The sequence below is a fragment of the Myodes glareolus genome, chromosome 4, assembly GCF_982192425.1.
Source record: "Myodes glareolus chromosome 4, mMyoGla1.1, whole genome shotgun sequence".
Taxonomy (NCBI): domain Eukaryota; kingdom Metazoa; phylum Chordata; class Mammalia; order Rodentia; family Cricetidae; genus Myodes; species Myodes glareolus.
In genome coordinates this window covers 66,974,774-66,992,084 of record NC_142029.1, presented here as the reverse complement: position 1 = coordinate 66,992,084, position 17,311 = coordinate 66,974,774, and the positions used below count along the sequence as shown (strand labels likewise).

The following is a 17,311-nucleotide window of genomic DNA, read 5'->3' as shown; positions in this document are numbered from 1 at the left end:
AGCTTTCAGTACTTTTAAAGCTTAGTAGTTTATAATTTATAGGTATTTTTGTGGATGGTGACTGTCAGGCAGATGGAAATCTCTATATTAACATAACCATTGTATTGAAGTTCACATTTTAGAAAAGGCAGTTAATTGGTGTCTGCAAAACAACTGAAACATATTTACACCTTAGAGTCATAGCAAAGGCTATGACTTTGAGTTTGAAAGCATAGATACTTTTTTTCCTATGTACAGAGAGTCAGATATAGATTGTACAGAGATGTCCTTAGTTTGATGAGAAGCACCATTAAGTCTATATTTAGAGGACAATCAAAGGAAATATAAAATCTTGAACTTGTGCTAAACAATAAGTAGTTAAGATTTTAGGAGCTAGATTAATAGCTTCTCAAAACTAAATTGGTTAATGCTAAAACTTTGAGCACTTAAAGTCTTAGTATAACAATAGTATAGCAAAGGAAAGAAATATGGAACACTTTTATATGCTTTAAGCCATTATTTTGCCTTCATAAATTGTATCCATTCAAGTATCTCAAAAACATCTTCTTTAGATCCTCACAACCCAGGTCTAGATGTCCTTGGACCTCTGTAATTTGTATTCACATGCCTTAACAACTTGAAATAAATAACTTGCATTTAGATACATAAGCTACTTTCTTACCACAGTTTAAGTGTTCATGTCCTCAGACCTTTATAGCTTACATTTATACAGCTTAATACACCTTCTTAGGTCCTAAGACATTTGCTCAGATGCTCACAACTTCAGGTTAAACTTTTCATCCTTTTTATAGATTTAATAGATTTTTAACCAAATCCAATGACATGAAATTATAAATTTGGAGGTGTAGAATGCTTACATAATTCAAGTTTAATTCTTTGGTTGTTCTGTTTTTAGTTTCTGTGTCAGGAAGCTCAGCTGAATACAGGACATAGAGAGGCTTTTAAACATGCTTGAATCTCAGGAAGGAGAGAGCCATACCATAACCCTAGAAACAACGTTTTAATAAATAGAACATCAAAAATAATCATTAATGTCATTTATACCAAAAGGATGTGTAAACTTTTGTTAACCCAAATCTAGTCACTATGACACAAGGAACTGTATTCTAGGAGCACAGCATTAGGGAGTTTGAGACCACTGCCCTAGAGGCTAGGAGAAAGGAGAGGAACAGGGAAAGGGCTGGTCCTCTGTTCCCGGCTGCTCATCTTCAACGTTTCTGCCATATTTTGTGGACATCTGTGTGCCATGTGTGCAGTTTTGGAGGCTTGGAGGACTAAGTTCCAGACGTCTGCACTTTGTTCAGGCTCTGCTCCTGAGAACTCTTTTATAAGAGTGTAGATCTGATCATGCTCCAGTGCTCTGCCTGAATCACCACACCACCTTCCAGAGGTGGAAGATAGAATATCAGCACATCTTTTGTTTCTACAGAATCCAAGAACCTGTAGATTCCTTCAACGCTAATGTGACTTGATTGAACAAGACCCCCAGAAACATCTTCACGAACCCTAAAATTACTTCACCCAATAAACATCAGGAAACAGCTTGGAGAGAACAATGACCAAATTCCCCAAATGACTGTTTATAAATGCTTGTTTTTATTTAAAAGGGGTTAACTATAAGTATTCAATGATCACAGTCTACTTGGTAAAAAAAACAATAATAAAGGGGATATGATACAAGAATGCCCTTCATACAAATTTGTACCCATGCAAAGGCGAAAACTAGAGGTAATACAATGGAGAGCAAAAGGAAGCTGCTGGTCCTCAAGTTGGTATAGCCAGCCTAAAAATGCTGCTACCTTAAGGGATGTGGTGCTCATCAATTCCAATACTCCAGCAATTCCTGTTTACAAGTGCCATCTATCATAATGTGGGCTCTTTCCCTCATAGCCTGTAGGCCAACACATCAAGAGGGCAAGAGTCTGTATCCATGACAGAAAGCATTGTACAAGGCCCATGAGCACAAAAGGAGATAGCAGTGTGTCAGGGAGACAGACTTCAGTCAATTTGATAAACTTTATTCCAGCATATAAGGAATATATAAGATTAGGGAGTCTAGGGACAAACCCTAATTTTCATTAAGTTGGACACTCTTATCTCAGGCTTTGTATGTGGCAATAGGTGTTGACAGAGGTTCCTGTCCTACCTAGTCCTGCCGTTATTCAGTCCTACCAGAAGTCTACATTAATTATAAACAGATTGGCCTATTATCTCAGGCTTCTTATTAACTCTTATAACTCATATTAGCCCATAATTCTTGTCTGTGTCAGCCACATGGCTTGGTATCTTTTTTGGCAAGACAAACACTTCTTGTTTGCTCTGTGTCTGAGTGACAACTGCAGACTGAAACTTCCCTCTTCCCAGAATTCTTGTTGCCCCACCTCTACTTCCTGCCTGGTCACCCTGCCTATTCTTCCTGACAGACAACATGGTAATCAGCATTTATTTAAAATACAAGTGACAGGATACAGACTATTGTCCCACAACACCTCCTCCTCCTCCCCCCCTTTTTAACAAGAGCTATGAATCAAATCTCTTTTGTTGACATTTTCTACTGATAATTACCCATAACAGCTAGTAACCAGCATTCTATATAAAGGAAAACATCCATAATCCATTTTGGGTGGAATGTGGACATAGTTTTCCAGGCTACTTTCTGCTAATTGGGGGCACTAATAATCTTATGGGGACCTAAAGAAAATTTAGAATTATGATCAAGTCATGATTGGAGTATCCTGTGAGGCTTGATCATATTGGTCAGCAGTATTGAACTGTTCTGAATGTAGAACTCAGACATCTAGGCCATTCCTCCTATCGGAGATTTCTCAGGGGGTCTTCCTTGGTCAAACCTGATTTTTCTTAATGCAGAATGAATTCACAGTCCCTCATTTCCTGTATAAACAAAAGCAAAACCTCTTCTCCAAAGTAACATATCTTTTGACTTATATTTTCAAAATATATGTTGGATTAATCCAACAACATTTATAATCAAATATCTTTTAGCAGTGTTTGCTCCTTCCTCAGCCACCGATCAATTTAAAGAGAACACAATAACATAGAGTATCAAGACTCTCTGTGTATTTTCTATCTTTTCATGGCTTTATTTTAAATTCTATTTCTTTTATTTTTTTAAGTTTTGGCTTTTTGAGACAGGATTTCTCTGTGTCTCTTTGGCTGCCATGGAAATTACTCTATAGTTCACACTGTCCTTGAATTTAGAGATCTGCCTGCCTCTGCCTCCCAAGTGCTGAGATTAAAAGTGTATGCCACCACACCTTAATCTCACAGAGATCGGCCTGCATCTGCTTCCCAAATTTTTAGATTAAAGATGTATGCCACCACATTTTGAACTTACAGAGATCTGCCTGCCTCTGCCTTCCAGCTGTTGGGATTAAAGGTATGTATCATCACACTCAACTACTCTCTTTTTTTTATTTTAAGGACTTTATCCTTTTTTCTTTTCTCTCCCAAGCCTACATATAGTTTTAAAACACACTGTAAACCATTTAGAGGTTTTCTTCATCAGAATATATCTTTACTGTATATCTCTCTTTTTCTTACCACTTGAATCTTTAATTTGCTAAATGATATTGCTAGGATTAAAGCTGTGGCTTTTATGGATGTATTCAGCCCATTTCTTCAACTTTTTCTGAGAGTCTAGAATCCTGGCAAAGGTACTGACTGGAGACATGTTTATTGTCACAACTCCATGGCATTTCAAAGTCCCTGCAATCACCAATATTCATGTGGTCAGATTTTCATAAAGACCATTTAAGTATTTAATTTAAGGACTTCTTAAAAATGTTGCAATATTTTGCAGCTAAAGCTGAGTCAGGAAGCCTCACATAAATGAAAGAACTTGTCTCTAGCAAACAGAGCTCACCTGAGAAGTGCTGCTATCAATAAGTCATGATTAACTCTACTATTTTATTTATAGAATTAATTCACAAGCTCTCTCAGGCTTTTTGTGGATGCAGTTGTCCATGTTGGGCAGCATATTTTTAGAAAATCATCTAAAACATATAAGTTTATATAAAGTAATGACACTGGGGAAGGAATGCAAACAAGTGAGGAGAGCAAGGCATAGTTGTAAAATTTGTTGGAGTATAGTAGTCAAATAAGAAACATGTAAGGGTTCTTGTAAATGTAAACAAGCTGTAAATGTTTTGGGGGATACTAGGAAGTATCCAAGTTTTCATGCTCCAATTTATATCAGTTTTGGTTCCTTTAGGTCTTATTTATGGTTTCTAATGCAATGCATTAAACAGCAGCATGCATATTAGTATTTCAAGAGACTTGGCCTATAACAATCTGTACTGAGTTGGGTTGTATTAAGAGGCTTGATTTTATGAATAATCTATCTAAGAAAGGAGAACTGCCAGGTGCTGATCAGCAACTATAGGGACAACAGATGTGAAAGGAAATATTAAAAGAATTCAACAGGAATCAGAGTGCCTGATATTTTTCCATATAGTAATATTCAAATATTGTTGAGTGTTTTAGGAGTCAAGAAATAAATTTCTCTTGTCAAAATATAGGCCACTTGCCCTTGGGTAACACTATAGGATGATCACTGATTTAATATAAAGTCTGGTGTCTGAATGCTCTCCTGTCTCGAGGTTTGTTCTTTCTAACAAAAGAGTCCATTATATTTAAATTCCACTTAACAAAAATTTTCTGCACATGGCTGTGGGTCTCTATACTGATTTATGACATAATTGATCAACCAGGTCCTCACTTTTGGAATGCTGTGAATTGCAGTGATCAAAGTTGTATATTTTCTATGCAAAGCAATATAGATGAATATTTCATAGTGCATAATCAACAGAAATGCCACAGTATTGGAAATAAACAAATGAGTCTTGATGAATAATATAATTTCATATAATTCTGTTGTATATTATTTTAACATCACTGTAGTTTCAAAGCAATATTAGATAAAATATCTTAGAATTTGTTCCATTGTGAGGCAACTCTACTATATTTCATAATGAAAATTGGCATATTATCTCTCAGAGCGCCTTCATATGTTATTGACATATTTGATAATTCTGGAAATTGCTAACATTTTAACTGTTAGTAAGTAGCAAAATATCTTAAAGTTTGCCTACATTGTTTGCTGCTATATGTTTAAATATGCAAGTGAATAAAATAAATGAACATTTTATGTGATATACAAAAAAATTCCTCTACAAAGACCAGAGACTCCAATATTGAAAAGAAGATACACCTACCTGAATGTGCTTGCACAACAATCAAAGCTGAATGACAGACCACACAAATAATGTTATAAAGTCACATAAAATCATAGATGTTGATGTTTGTATGTGTTTAGGGTTGTGCTTGTAGTATTGCATAAGAATTCTGGTAAAGAATTCTTTAATGGGCTCAAGAAATGGGCAAGAGTTGAGGAAATATAAAATGCAAAACTCATGATTGTATCTATTTACTTCTTCAATTTTTCAGCAAGATGCACATTGAACCTTTGCACTAGTCACAAGCAGAAATATCAACTTTCTCAGAAAAGTCAATTATTAATATCCACAACTTCATCATGGAATTCCCTTTGCTGTCCATATATTAAAAGAGCTTTCTTAATTATAGACCAATAATTCAAAGATCTCCCAATAAATTAGAATAATCTCTTTCTTAATACACTGGAAAAGATGAATTCCATAGTTTCTAGCTCTAAATCTCATTTGGGACAAATTGAATACAATTATATTTTCTCTCATATTTTCTATACTGCTGTACACACTCAACCAATAATAATCATATAATCATTATTTTTAATAGTAAGGCTATGATGTGCAAGTATAAACTTATACTTCCTTTGAAATATCTAATCCATGAAATGATATTAACTAGTGAATCAGATAAGTTTTTTTCTCAAATGTTTTTCCCACAAGGCTTTTAAACTACATTTACACTTCTAAAATTGTTTACTAACAACCTTCAAATAATGGTATCATTAAAGAAGTTGATAGTTCCTGATTATGAAACATGCAACTGTGCAAGCTTCAAATGATACACTAGTGGCCTATTTAAAATTAATTTGTGTAATACTAAAACTATTACTGAGTAATATTGATATTTGTCATGAGTAAATACACCCCCACAATGTCTACAAAAGTTACCAGAAGGCAAACAATATTTTGCTACTGAAGTAGATTTTATTCCATAAAAACTATTCTCCCAGAGCTATTGTGCATTTTGAAAAGCTGAAATATCTCCTCCCCAGTTTAGGTCTTTTATACAAGTAGAAATTATTGAGCAAAACCAAGCATGTTGATGATAATGCCTTCGTAGTAGTCAAGTGATCACTTTTAACTGTAAATCAAATATTAAATGTACTCTGCATCTAAAACCAAACAAAAGAAAGAAAATTACAGAGGTTCAATTTTTCAATACATCAGAATTTAATGGACAGTAGATGACAAGTTTGTATGGCATTATAATTATATTAGAAAATGTTTTATTCATGAACTGTGTACCAAATAAGGAATCGTCAGCTCAGTCATTTTTGGCTTGCTTTTCCTGAGGAAAGCAAAATCTACTATTGTCGTCTTAGAAACACCAAACCACAGTTTGGCATATTTGCCAAATACTTCTTGCTCTCAAGTCAAAGAGGATTTTATTGCTTCATATTGCACAAAGAAATTGCACATGACAGCAAGAAAAGCATGGCCAACTTAGTGATATTTAGTCTTCTTACCTTCTGGGCAACTTTTTCCATAACAAGTAGCATTAACCAACATTATATCTAATTAATACTACATTATTTATTTTCTAGCTTAGCACATATATGCTATGTAGAGACACCTCTCACTTGCAACATTCTTATCACCCTAGCATACCCTCACCTATTTCTAAAACTCTAAATTTCTTATATTCTTATCTATCTACTATGGAGACCCATGAAAATTGATCAAGGACAACTCTGTATCTATCAGTTTGGAGTTAACTATTAAAACCTGGTAGGAACAACAGTATGAATACAATTAAAGGCAGTAAATCTTGTCCCAGAATCAATCAGTAGCCAACAGATAAGAGTAAATAGTGCTTTGTGACCTCTTCCTTGTTTTTGACTGATTATCTGATCTTGTGTGGGTTTATTAAAGATGATGTAATGGTTGTATCTGTCTGTAGAAAATCATGTTTAGCCTTTCACCCTGTCAACTGACACATAGTTCCTCCCTCGGTGCTCACTGATCCTTAGATGGGTGATATAAACTAATTATTTAGTGTCAGACCAATAATCATTGCCTATTTTCTGCATCTTGTACATTCATGAGTCTCCAGTTTATCCCTATACATAGTAAGAAAAGGCTTCTCAGATTAAAGTTGCAAGCTGGTTTTGTGTTTATAAACATGAATATTTAGGAGTCAGTTTGGGATGAAGGGCTAGTTAATCATCAAAATTATGATCCCTACACAGACCAAATGCCTTTACAGACTGGATGTAAGTCAGGCTCACAATCTGAAGCATTGTGGGGTATTCATCACCACCATGATAGTCAAACCAGATTCTGCTACAAAAGAAAAGGTATAAACTTCTATTTTTCTTTCATTTTTTTCTTCTCCTTATGCAGTAACAATGATACCTCACTGCCAAAAGTCCTCAACTTGCTCTGTTTTCTTCATTCCATGCTGAAGGATCCACATTCTCTGATACTTCTGAAAATGCTGTGGATTTGTGTTCTTCATGACAATGAGTTCTAGCAAAGCTTTATGCACAGTGGAGGAAAATCACAGTTGTAAAACTCTGCAAAGCCACAGAAATGAGAACAAATTTCTGTTGAAATTTCATTAACATTTTTCATGCTGAGTTCCTTATTTGATGTTTATGGATCTCTTTGCCTTTGCCCTATTTGTTTGACATTCTTCTAAAATCATATTTTTCAACAATAAATCTTGCAAAATAATTGAGATGCATTCTATAAATTAAGTCAATTCCTAAACCTGTCATCTGGCAGCTACACTGACCCAGAAGTCATACTATTTGCTAGGGGAAAGAGCCATAAAACTCTCCTCTTGAAAAAAACACTGATGCAATAAAATCCCTCTCCTGGATTTCTTGAACAGGTCAAAAAGTAAAATGTTTCAATACATCACTTTTGTGAAAGAAAAATAGCAAAATAAGGTAGTCAGATAGGAAGATAGAATGGATGAGAGACTTGAAAATAAGAATATGATATATTGTACTGAAACCTTTATTTATAGAATTGTGTGGCACATAAATTATTAATATAACTAACCTTAAAAATCATGATTATATAATAAATATGTGTCAATGTTATGTAAAGCATGATATTATCTTTAAATAAAAAGTATCTGACAAATGACTGTTTAATCGAAATTATTTAATGCTACGTCATGATTGCATTTAATTTAACAAAAATGCATAAATGGACTCATCTATTAAACATTGGGATATTAAAATGTAGGATAGAAGACATGATATTATGCTCATATTTTATATTGAGTGCAAATAATACCTGCATACTCAAATGAATTCAGGCGACCTTGTGTTCTTTAAAAAAAAAAATAACAAGAATCATTCACTATTTAAAGCATAAGGTCTATAGTGAAAATGAAAAAGTAAAATAAACTCTGCCATAATATTAAAAGAAGAAAAAGAGCTAAAGAAGATATTCTACAAAAATAAGGAAACAACAAAAAGCTTCAATAAAGAACAAACTGAAAATTGGAGTCCTCCAATTTCCATTTTCCATGTTAAAAAATATGATTTGAAAGATCATAACAATAAAACACAGAATCTCTCTGTTATAAATATAAACAAATATTAATTCTGATTAAAACACTTTCTTGCTCAGAGTGTTTTTTAATGCAGCTTTAACATCTTTGTTCCTCAAGCTATAGATTAATGGATTCATCATGGGAATTACAGTGGTATAAATAATTGAAGATGTTTTTCCATTATTTGTTGGTCCAGCTGAGTTGGGCTTGAGATACATAAATGCTCCAGATCCAAAGAACAGAGAGACAGCAATTATGTGGGAACTGCAAGTGCTGAAGGCTTTTGACCTGCCCTCATTGGACTTCATTTGGAATATGCTGGAAAGGATCAAGCCATAGGAGATAAAGATGATGACAGTGGGTACAATGATGTCTTTTCCTGCTACAATAAATATCTCTATCTTGTTAACATAGGTGCTAGTGCAGGAGAGCTGCAGCAAAGGGAGGACATCACAGAAATAATGGTTGATGATGTTCCCATCACAGAAGGTCAGCCTGAGGACACAACCAGTGTGGATCGTGGCACCAGAAAACCCCATAAAGTATGAAACAAGCATAAGATAGGAACACACCTTGGGAGACATGGCAATATTATACAACAATGGATTACAGATGGCCACATAACGATCATAGGCCATTGATGTTAGAACATAACACTCAGAAATGACACAGAAACAAAATAAGTAGAACTGGGTCATACATCCTACATAGGAGATAAAATTTTTCTTTAGTATGAAGCTCATTAACATTTTTGGTGTGATTACAGAAGAGTAACAAAAGTCTACAAAGGATAAGTTAAAAAGAAAAAAATACATAGGGGTGTGAAGGTGAGAATTCAGCACAATGAGAATTATTAGAGTCAAGTTCCCCAATGCCGTTATTATGTACATTCCTAGAAAGAGTAGGAACAGGGGTATTTGGAGGTTAGACTGGCCTGTTAACCCCAAGAGAATGAATTCATTTACCACAGAGTCATTTGCCACAGCCATTCCATTATAAGACATCCTGTGAAACAAAAAAAAATGGTGATGTTAGAGAATCATGCAATACTTACCATGATTGTTTTACAAAACTGTGAACAGGGCTCTCATTTCCTATGGTGATTGCAATAGAAATCAAGGGTAAAAAGAGAAATACGATGTCCCGTAACAGCACTGCCCTTATTTCAACCCAATATTTTTTTTTCATCTCAACAAATATTTTTGTTTCATACAAACAGAAGCTCTAGTAATCTGTTTTTACAATTCATCCTGACTGAGCTCTGGTGAGTTAGAATCATGAACTCTATTTCAAATATAAACCAAAAGAACCAGAATGTAGGAATAGTGAGAATTCTGCTCCAGTCCTATGAGATTTTATGTAATAACTGCACACACAAAGTGAACTTGCTAATTTAAGCATCACAAAACAGGTCTACTGACTGTGAAAAAGACTCTGTTTGCTTGTCTAGGACATCTATCTAGAAATTTCCCTTGAGTTGTAGGATTTTAGAAAATGATAAGGAAATGGAACAACTCTAATCCTTGAACTGTATCAGTGAGAATTCACTTTATAAAAAAGCACATATTTTTGACATATTACATTAAATGAAATTTATTTGCAATCTCAGTTAAAATCACACAAGAGAGTATAAACCTGGCTGCTGAAATGTAGGTGGTGAAAATAAAATGATTTGCGTCAAAATTAAATAAAAATTCAATTATTTAAAATGATAATTTTAAGACTTTGATGGTGTTAATGAAAATTAACTATGTCACATTCTATATCCAAATTTCTTAAGATACAACATAAAATAGTGTTCTCATTACATATGCATGCATAAAAAGTTCCCAATATCAAAGGAGGCATGAAGAAATTAACTTCATTGAAAAGTTATTTCACAATAATTTGAAAATAAGAAATTATACACACACTTATGTATAATGGAATTATATATATATATATATATACAATTACATATACATAAATATCAAGATTCTTTAAAGATCAAGAAAGTAATATGGCTGTTTTAAAGCTGATCTAGACCTTGCCAAATTATTTACTGCTTAGTTTCTTGATGTAGAATTTCAGGCTCTGTGCATTCATTCTCTTCTGTTCTAGGAGTTGTGTCACAGCAAATGCTCCAATTCTCCAAACTTGTTTTCATAGTTTTCAATAGTAATCTTTAGTCCACTAAAGTATCAGTGGAAAGGGAAAATATTATCTATTATCATAAGAACTACTGAGAAAACAGACACTTCAGATGAGTTTAGTAACATAATACACTTGACCATATGCAAAGTAGAAGCTTACTCAATAACTTCCCGGAACAGACAGCAGATATAAAGAGAGAATGAGCTGGTATCACTTTCATATTACACTGTGATGGGAAATTCAGATCTTAGAGATTTGAGTCACGCACACATTTCTCTATGGAGATTGTACATTTTCTGTACCTGAGCCAATTCTGAACTCTCATCGTCTAATCACGTCCGTCTCATCAGGGACAGCTATTGTTTTTGTTTTTTCTCTCATTGTTCACAATCTACTGATGATGCAATGACAAACCACTAACTGTTTGATGAAAAATACATAAATGAATATAGTAGCACAGTATAGGCATTGTCTCTTAGAATATTTCCCTCAAATCAATTTTAAAAAATAATCCTCTAGAAGTTATCTAAGCACATCATATGCACTAGGCAAGTAATCTATCACCAAACTAATTTCTCAGTCTTCAAAATCAGTTTTTACACTTTCTATAAATTCCTGCTTGAATGTCCCTCTTACTATCCTTAAACACAACACGTTAGTGATTGGCTCAGCAATTTCTACACCTGTTGTAGTGCAGAATGAGGACTAAAAACTTAAAATCTTTATATTATTTATCTCTCCTATACTTCCTTACTGTGATAGTTTTGAGTGGCTTTTTTTAATATCTCTGTGCTTTGGGTTTTGTTTCATAAAATAGAAATTGTCAATGTAGACCATCTTTCATTGCAATGTTGTAGTGATTTAGGAAAATAAAGGAAAAAGAGATCAACAAATGTGCTGCCTATGGAAAATAGTAAAATATCACCTCTGAGTATATGTGCTCTTAGACCTTTGAAAATGCTCTGTGCAACCCAGGCTGGCCTCAAACTCGTCATACTTCTTACCTCCAATGTTTTCAGGAAGTCCTACCAGAGAGCACCACCATAGCTGGCAGGGCTCTGTGCATGTTAATTCATTACTATTTGATAATATCCTACAGAGAACACTTTTAAAATGCAAACGAAAATAGGTTTGTCAACATACCAGAGATTACCGGCTTAGGAGGGAATGTATAAAATGTGTACAAAGCAGCTTCATGTTGGAATTGTTTATAAATATTAAACACCAGAGATGGATGTTGCACTGGTAATATTCAAGTAAGACTCATTTTGAAACACACTTGCAACATCTATAAAATTGTAGAAGAAATATATCTGGAAAAATGTCATCCTATGTTTTACATCTATATATTTGTTATCCACAAAGCTTGTTGTTCAAGTCACTACATAATGAGGGGTATTGAGTGCCAGACTCATTGCTCCGTCAGGCTTCAGAGGAAGTGCTATGGCCAAAACAGGTCCTAAGAAAAATCTGAGTGTGAATTGAATTCTGCACTATGTACTTTCTTTTCCACATCAGTTTCTTTATTGTTCTGTCTTTATTTTTCTGCTGTTCTTCAAAGTTTCCAGTTTATATACACGTCTAGTCATCAGTTCCCTGGCTCATTGCAACACAGGGTTCCAAGGATATAACCCTAGTAGACACCTATGACTGTGAACTTCTGTATAGCTGTAAAGTTTTCTTTTCTACAAATGCCTTTAGTCTAGTTGAAATTATTCTCAGGTGAAAATGAACTAGTTGAGTGAAGTTAGTAAAAGCAGTAAAGCAGGTTTTTAAGTGTCTACAGTCCTCATGGGACTATAGATCTAGTTGTTGAGTATAGTGTAATATATTCTCTATTTGTCAGTTTTATAGAGTTAAATGAAAAGCCTTCTTTCTGACCATCCATGGATATATGTGGCCATAAGATTGAGATGCAATCATAAAATTACATGTACACATTACTTGAAAATGCATAATAACAGGGAAATATCATCGCTGTTATTGCACTAATTGAATTCCTGATGAAAGTAACAGATTTTGGAGTCAGTGGCACCCTGCTTGCCTTTCTGGGCAGGGTTCCTCCACCTGATAATAATTTCTCTGGTGAGTTGACATCAGAATTATCAATTGCTATAAGCCGTAATTGTGTTATGGCCGGCAATAGCTTGTGAGTCACGCTCCTGACAAAAACATTATGCTATTATATAGATATTGCAAATGGTTTACATATGGACATCCACATCATGTTAATGTTCAGTATATTGAGTAAAACATATGAAAATTTCTTTCAAGCCAGGAAAATTTCTCCTAATTCCAGCACTCAGGAAACTAAGGCCTGAGGGTGATTTCCAGGCCAGTTTTTCTTGCTCATGAACTATTTCTTTCAACTGGTTTTCTGCTTAGTTAGCAGTGATATTCCCAGATGATGGAGACAGAACCCAATTATGCTACTGGACTGGAATAACAGGTTGTTGTTCAGATATAAGGTTAACATGAGGAGGACAATAAGACAAGAATATAAAAAAATATAAAATCTTCCAATATGCCCTTCCTTATTCATTTTCTATTTCATGGTCTCTTTTTTCACTGATATTATGTAAATATGTATGTCTATGAATGTATATTCCTAAGCATATCCTAGACAGAATGTACAATATTACTTTATATGTATATTTTCAGGGCAGACTATTTGATAGTGGATAACTAATTTGAGTCCCCTCCTCTGAAGAAAACTATTTCTTCTACATCCAGCATTCTTTATCCATCTGTGGACTTTATCACTTTTATTTTCTCCTTTAGGAATTTATTTATCTTGTGTTGAGCATAACTTAATTATACCACATTATAAAATTAATGTGAATATCTTTGTCTTTGTGAGTCTATATTGGTGTTAGGAAGATATAATTAAAATTTCTTTAGCACTTGAATACTATAAAACGCTAAAATTGTTTAAGTTTTTAACCATGTTTTACATAGAAGTCATTTTAAATTTTTAAATGATAAATGTGTGAAGAAACCAGGATATATGTCTTCATGTCATAATCAATAAATTCTTCCTTCAGATCCCAGCAACTCATACAGTAAGAAGCTCCCTGTACTTGAATGTACTTATAGAGTTAATAAGCAGTGCCATAGCACATTTAATTGTGTATGTACCTATTAAATCAAAATAGGATTTGAAGTCAGTGTGTGTTCATGTTCTGCCTAGAGCATAGCATTAGAATTCCCATAAATATGAGTTTCTCTAAGATTAAGGGTTGACAAAACTAAAAAGAATATTGAAGACTCTACAATATCTATTCTAACTTCATCAGCTTTCCTGCATATTTTACATCCTAATGACCATTGCATTAACACTGGCTCTGAGAAGTGGCAGCTTACTTGTGGAAGTGATCAATTAATTTAGGGTTTTACAAGAAAGCTTCCTTTGCTGCCTTTTTATAGGAGTCACAATTTGTGTAACAGATTTAAAATGTCATTATTTCACACTAAAGGAGAATAATCAATTTCCTATTACTTAACCAAAGTATATTCCTTGTCTTCCAGTGTAACTCATAGTTGTGACAACATCAGTAAAATTATCTTTTTTATATGTATTTTCTAATCAATTATACAATATTCAAATGAATACAACCTTTGCTTTACAATGATAGGCAAGCTAAAGTAGACAAGATGAAAGATACAATACCTGAAATGTGCACAAAGAACTATAAGCAACTAAATAATGTGAGAGCAGAAACACTGAAAAATACTTACAAGTAATATTATATAGAAATAAAAGGTTGCAATTAGGAATATACATGTAACAACAATTGATGACAAGAAAGAACATTATTAGAAAGAGATTAAGGAAGGGTATATGTGGAAGGGCTAAGAGAGAGGAAAGAGACATGGGAACAGATATGGCATGTGATTATATTGTAATTTCAAAAACAGAAGAATATTGAAAACAACTTTTTGTTTTAAAAGGGTAAGACTAGTAAACAATTATAAAATTTGAGACTTGAGCAAATGCTTTTTGAAAATACAAATACACAAACAGGTCAGCCTGCTCTGCTGGCTCCACCCTGATAGCGCCTCCGCCAGCCATCCCAGCTTCCATCCAGAGGGCCTTCAGAGGGGTAAGTGTGCTTCGGGCCTCGGCAGGGGCCCGGCGAGGGGGAGCTAGGACCTTCCCCGACCCCATAGACTCCCAGGTCAGCCTGCTCTGCTGGCTCCAGCCTGCTAGCGCCTCCGCCAGCCATCCCAGCTTCCATCCAGAGGGCCATCAGAGGGGTGAGTGTGATTCCGACCCGCGGCAGGGGCCTGGCGAGGAGGACCCAGGACTTTCCCCGACCCCATAGACTCCCAGGTAAACCTGCAGTGCTGGTTCCATCCTGCTAAACTCTCCCGCCTGCCATCCCATCTTCCATCCAGGTACAAATTTCTATATTTCTGCCCTCCCACTGGGGCCATAAAATCTCCCCAGCTCAGCTGCCTTGCACACTGGGCCTGCTCTGTAGGTGCATCCGGGAAAGAGGGAGTGCATGTGCTTCAATAGCCTGCCTGAGGAAAGGTAGGCATTCTATCAGTGAACTCCCTGCCCAACAAGGGAACCTGACCCACTATCAGAAGTTCCAATAGAAAGCATATGAACGAAGAGACGGGCAGACGCCAAGGCAAGACCTCCTCCAAAAATCTGAAAAACAACATGAAAACACCAGATCCCAATGACCCTACAACAGAAGGATTAGAACACTCTAACCCAGATGAAGTGGAAAAGAGTGCCATTATGAAAGCAATAGAGTCCCTTAAACAGGATATGAATAATTCCCTTAAGGAACTGGTCGAGAAGTATAACAAAAAGTTTGAAGAAATGAGTATAGAAATGGATGAGAAATATAACAAAAAGTTTGAAGAAATAAGTAAATCCGTGAATGAGACCCTGAGAAACCAAGAAAAAACAATCAAACAAGTAAAGGAAACAGTCCAGGAATTGAAAACTGAAATGGAGGCAATGAAGAAAACACAAAACGAGAACCTGCTGGATATGGAAAACCTAGGTAAACGAGCGGAGACTACAGAATCAAGCATAACCAATAGAATACAAGAGATAGAAGAACGAATCTCAAATTCTGAAGATACCATAGAGAAAATAAATGCTCTGGTCAAAGAAAACAGCAAATTCAACAAATTCTCTTCACAAAACATTCAGGAAATCTGGGACACAATAAAAAAACCAAATCTAAGAATAATAGGGATTGAAGAAGGAGAAGAACTGCAGATGAAAGGCCCAGAAAATATATTTAACAAAATTATAGAAGAAAACTTTCCCAATCTAAAGAACGATAATCCTATGAAGGTTCAAGAAGCATACAGAACGCCGAATCGACTGGATCAAAAAAGAACGTCCCCTCGCCATATAATAATCAAAACACAAAACATCCAGATTAAAGAAAGAATATTAAGAGCTGCAAAGGAAAAAGGTCAAGTGACTTATAAAGGTAAACCTATCAGGCTTACACCAGACTTCTCTATGGAAACCATGAAAGCCAGAAGATCCTGGATAGAGATACTGCAGAAACTAAGAGACCATGGATGCAAACCCAGACTACTATACCCAGCCAAGCTATTGTTCACTATCAACGGAGAAAACAAAATATTCCAGGATAAAAATAAATTTAAACAATTCGTAGCCACAAATCCATCCCTACAGAAAGTAATAGAAGGAAAATCACAACCCAAGGAATCCAACATTGCCATCACTGCCTACAATAACTCAGACATCTAGCGACCCTTCACAACCACAACTCAAAGAAGAGAAACACACAAACTCTACTACACACACACACACACAAATAATAAACGGAATCAACAACCTCTGGTCATTAATATCTCTTAATATTAATGGACTCAACTCACCTATCAAAAGGCACAGACTTAGAGACTGGATAAGAAAACAGGATCCAACATTCTGCTGTTTACAAGAAACACACCTCAACCACAGAGATAGACATCTACTCAGAGTAAAGGGTTGGGAAAAGGTTTTCCAAGCAAACGGACCTAAGAAACAAGCGGGTGTGGCCATTCTAATATCTAACAAAATTGACTTCAAACTAAAATCAGTCAGAAGAGATGGTGATGGACATTTCATACTCTTAACTGGAACAATTAATCAGGAGAACGTCTCAATCCTGAATATCTACGCCCCTAATATAAAAGCACCCACTTATGTAAAAGAAAAACTTTTAGAACTCAAGGCAGTCATCAAACCACACACACTAATAGTAGGAGACTTCAACACACCTCTCTCACCAATGGACAGATCAATCAAACAGAAACTCAATAGAGAAATAAGAGAATTGCTAGAGGTAATGAAGCAAATGGACTTAACAGATATCTATAGAACATTCTACCCAAAAAGGAAAGAATATACCTTCTTCTCTGCAGCTCATGG

At 35.0% G+C, this 17,311-nt stretch overlaps 1 protein-coding gene across 1 annotated transcript; it reads right to left on the bottom strand.

The window, feature by feature from the left end:
* Window positions 1-8,816: 8,816 nt before the first annotated feature.
* On the bottom strand, window positions 8,817-9,764 carry LOC125388847 (olfactory receptor 8B8-like). The gene has a single exon (XM_048417187.3). It carries the CDS (start codon window positions 9,762-9,764, stop codon window positions 8,817-8,819), a length of 948 nt encoding a protein of 315 aa, XP_048273144.2.
* Window positions 9,765-17,311: the final 7,547 nt, after the last annotated feature.